We start from the raw sequence: 4,236 nt of genomic DNA, 5'->3' as shown, positions 1-4,236 counted from the left end.
GTGGGGATGCAGGAGGGCAGTGTGTGGGGATGCAGGAGGGCAGTGTGGGGGGATGCAGGAGGGCAGTGTAGGGGGATGCAGGAGGGCAGTGTGGGGGGCCGCCTCAGAGCCAGTGCTTCCTGTAGAGAGCACTGGCCAGCTATGCGACCCTGAGCCCACCAGTCACTGCCCCTCCTCCTTGCCTCAGTTTCCCCATTTCTAAAATGAGATGAAGGGACTCGTGGGCCCTCTTGTCCTAAAACTCCATGGCTGATGCCCAGTCACAGGAGTAGACGTGTTGTTAGAACCTCGCTGACGGGATGAGGCTTTGGACCCCGCGGACCTACAGAGCCCCTGTTTCCCCAGAAGCAGAGATCGTGGGGGATGGCCTCTGCTCCCGATGCCCTGCAGTCTTCGGTGGAGACAGTGGCTCACGGGAGAGAGAGCCTGAGAAGGGGCCGGGGCACAGGAAGTGGGCTGTGGGGAGCATTCACGTTGGGGTTCTGAGCAGTGAGGGTCATGTGAGTTCTCACATCATCTCCGAGAGAGAGAGAGAGGAGAGAGAGAGGAGAGAGAGAGAGAGAGGAGAGACAGGGTCGTCCCTACCTTCCAGAGCTGGACTGGAGGCTGGGAGGGTCCGGAACATAGCGAGCAGCTCGCTGAGCCGGGTGCTGGCCTAGGTCTGGGCCCCAGGGGCTGCCTTCTCTATTGTGCACCATTCCTGCCGCTGTGACTCCTGTGGCAAGACCCCGCGTTAGGCTGGGGAGAGGCGGGGATGGATGTCAGGTCTCAGAGAGAGCCACAGCCTTCTCTCCGGTCCCTACAGAACGTCACTGGGAAACAACCGTTTTGCTTTGTTTTTTTCTTGTCACAAGAAGGTGTGGAAGTTACATACCCAAGTCCTCTTGTGAAGACCCAGGTTGAACTCTTCTCTTTAACTTAGTAGCCGGGGCCTTGGACATGGGACTAACTTTTCGGGGCCTCAGCCACTTACTCCACAAGGCTGTTGTGGCTCAGGTGTTAGCCAGGGTTTTGCCATTACGAGTGTCAGAAACCCAGTTTAATTGTCTTAAGTATAAAAGAGAGTTTACTGGCTCATGTAATTAGCTGGGAAGTCCAGGTTTGGCTCCTGCTTCAGGCACAGCTGGATCTAGGGGTCAAATGATGCTGCCAAGCCCTCCCTGACTCTTGTATGCTCTCTTTCTCTTTCTCTTTCTCCATATCTTGACTCTTCTTGTTTTTTTCCTCACTTCCAAACACAGGCTGGGTTTCTGGGAGCCCCATGAGGTGGCCTCTGTGGGTGTCCTGTCCACAGCTCTATCCCTGGTGCCTGGCAGGTGCCTGGCATTTAGGAGATGCTCAGTCAGGATTTGTCCAAAGAGTGACTGGATGAAATGAACCAGGGCCTGCAAATAGTCCAGCCTGGTGTGGGTTCTGAAACCAAAACCAGCTTCAAATTTGAGCTCCACCGGCTTCCACAGCTGAGACCTTGGGCAAGTCAGCCTTTCCTGAGCCTCAGTTTCCTCATCTGCAAAATGGGCCTAGCCACCGTACCCCACCCCGACGGTCATTGCAGCGTGGAGAGAGTGAATGCGTGTGGCATGCTGAGCACCCAGTGGGGTCTTCATCCACGGGCTCATCGATCTCGTTACTGTTATTGCCTCAAGGTTGAGCATTTGTTACGATCCAAACAGCCGGAGGACAGTGCAGAGAGCCGAGTCTTTATTTGTTTCTCTGGGGATTATTAGGTTTGCATCCTCCCTGAGCTGAGAAGCCTCGGGGTGGAGGGAAGTAAGAACAGAGTTAATTAAAGAGCTGAGGCTCCAGCAGCAGGCCCAGCCCGATGAGAGCCTGGGAGCTCGCACTGATCTTGGGGGGCTGACGATGGGGGAGATTGTTGGGACCAGAGGCGGCTCTGCAGCTGGCATCTCGCTCCCTGTCTCTTCCTTCTTTGTCTCTTTGACTTTGTCTCTGTCATCTCGTGGCACGCTCAACCTCAGTGTGTGTGTGGGTGAATGAATGAAGGGATGAATGAATGAATTTGGGGGGTTCACTCGTGTTCCTGTGCCGGGCCGATAGCCCCGTAGTGATTGGCTGCCCTTGGGGCGGGACCCAGAGGACAGAGGATGGTGGGAATTACTGGGAGGGGTATTTTAGCTTCCAGACCAGCGCAGGTATCACCTCCTCCTGGAAACTTCCAGGGGGCCCCAGACCAGGTTAGGGCCTTCTCTGGACTCCAGGTCCTCTGCTGCTCCATGAAAGCTGGTGGCTTTATTGTCACTGCCTGGCCAAGTCTGTCTTCACCATCAGTCTGGGGTCTCCTGGCTGGGGACCAGGTTCGGTTCACCCCTGTGGCACCAGCATTGAGCTCAGCGCTGGCGCACAGTAGCTGGTCGGAATGTGCTGTGTTGAATGAAGGAGTGAGTGAATGAATGAGTGAGTGGAGAGGGAAGAGGGGGTGCTCCCAGTGCCTTCCTGTGGGTCATCACTGCCCTCACTTGGGGAATTTTCCTCTTCTCCCTGGTCCCGCCCAGCTCCGACCTGCTGGCTTCTAACTTGGCTTAACAAACCCCGGAAGGGGGCCAGGCGTGCCCCCCTCCCGTCACGGCACCGTGATGGGGAGAGGCTGGTGTGGCGCCTCCCGCAGTAGCGGATGGAGGGTGCCAGTGCTCCCTGCACATTAGCATGCTGAACCCACGTCTCTCGTAAGGTGTTAATTAAATTTCTTCGAAGTATATTGTCTGAAAAAAAAAGGATAATTAGAAAGATGTCTTTAAAAGTATTTATGTAACTGATATGGTACCGCGTTTGGTTTGCCGCATAATTAGATTTAAACACAACTCCTCGAGCGGCATACTCATTTAGAGAGAGCTGCTCATTGAAATGTCATTGCGTTGTTTTTCAGAGTTTTGAGACTGGTGAAATCATTCCGCTGCGGTGGGGAGAGGCCTGGCGGGGAGCAGGGAGCTGGGTCCCTCTCCCGCAGTCTGCGTCCATTCCCTGCGCTACCGGGGCCCCTTGCTCAGTGTCCGCCTCTACGATGGCCCCCCGGGAACGACAGCTTACGTTTGTGCTGCTCTTTGTAATTTTCTGAGTCCTTTGGCTTATTGAGGGAGCTCCATTTTACAGACAAGCAAACCAAGGCCAAGTGTTTGCTGAAGGTCACACGTTAGTGACAGGTCGCAGAGCCGGGATTGGAAGCCTGGTCTCCTGATTCCAGGACCGTTTTCTTACACAGCCTGGGAGAACCTCATTCTTTGTGTGATCAGACTGTCTCCTAGTTTTGCAAAACTGCCGCTGATCTTTGGTGCCTTTATTCCGCGTTTCGCACGTGGCGCTCCTTGGCTGCTGCTCATGCTCCGCACGGCGCTGGGGCTGGCGAGTCGGTTCTTTCAACTGGACCTCGGCCTGTGGCCCATGCGTTCTCGATGGGGCCGGTGGCACCCCCAAAGGGGGCAAAACCTGGTTTTTTTGGGGGGTGAAAAACATACTCTTCTTGCTATAAAGCACAGATACACACGCAGTAAATGAACAGATAAACAACATATCCGTGGTGCTAAAATTTCATGGGAGGAGGGAGAAAACCTCTACACAGGCCCCTCGGGGGGTGATAGTGATAAGGGCGTGCTGAGGCAAACAGCAGGTTAGTCCTAGTGATCCCACGAGCTACATGCTGGTAAGTTGCCAGGCTCTACCCACCAGTCCTTCCCCTTCACGACCTCTTTCAACCCTCACAACAGCCCTCCGAGGTTCCCAGGTTACAGAGGGGCAACTGAGGCTCAGGGGCGAAACCGCCTTGCCCGGCTAGGGACCGGCAGAGTCAGGACTCAGCCCCAGCGGGGCCCGCGGGAAGGCCGAGCGCCCGGTCCTAGTTGGGCTCCATGTGGTCTGCGTTGACAGGACCGTGAGCCGCAGGCCCAGCCGTGTGCTAGAGCCGCACCACTGCACAGGCTCACGGCCCCGGGGCCCCGTGACCGCGGTGTCTTCTCTCCCCGCAGGGTGGACCCGGTGCCTCATGACGCCCCCAAGCCGCCTGGCTACACCCGCTTTGTCTGTGTGTCTGACACCCACTCGAGGACGGACCCCATCCAGATGCCCTACGGCGACGTGCTCATCCATGCCGGCGATTTCACGGAGCTGGGGCTCCCGAGCGAGGTGAAGAAGTTCAACGAGTGGCTTGGTAGGTGCTGGGTGGGAGGAGCCTTCCTCCCTGTCTGCCTGGTCCCCCTCCTCGGCCCTGTCTGCCTGGTCCCCCTC

At 56.5% G+C, this 4,236-nt stretch overlaps 1 protein-coding gene across 2 annotated transcripts in view; it reads left to right on the top strand.

Moving 5' to 3' along the window:
- The window catches only part of MPPED1 (metallophosphoesterase domain containing 1), a 65,432-nt gene that overhangs the window by 4,753 nt on the left and 56,443 nt on the right, over window positions 1-4,236 (top strand). For both annotated transcript variants that reach the window (XM_046646816.1, XM_046646817.1), the window contains exon 2: window positions 3,978-4,159. In XM_046646816.1, the coding sequence (XP_046502772.1) occupies window positions 3,978-4,159 (182 nt within the window). The remainder of the gene's footprint in view (window positions 1-3,977; window positions 4,160-4,236) is intronic.

Source organism: Equus quagga, chromosome 19 (assembly GCF_021613505.1).
Source record: "Equus quagga isolate Etosha38 chromosome 19, UCLA_HA_Equagga_1.0, whole genome shotgun sequence".
Lineage (NCBI taxonomy): Eukaryota > Metazoa > Chordata > Mammalia > Perissodactyla > Equidae > Equus > Equus quagga.
Note: the sequence above shows the minus strand (reverse complement) of the source record. Positions and strands in the feature narration are given on the sequence as shown.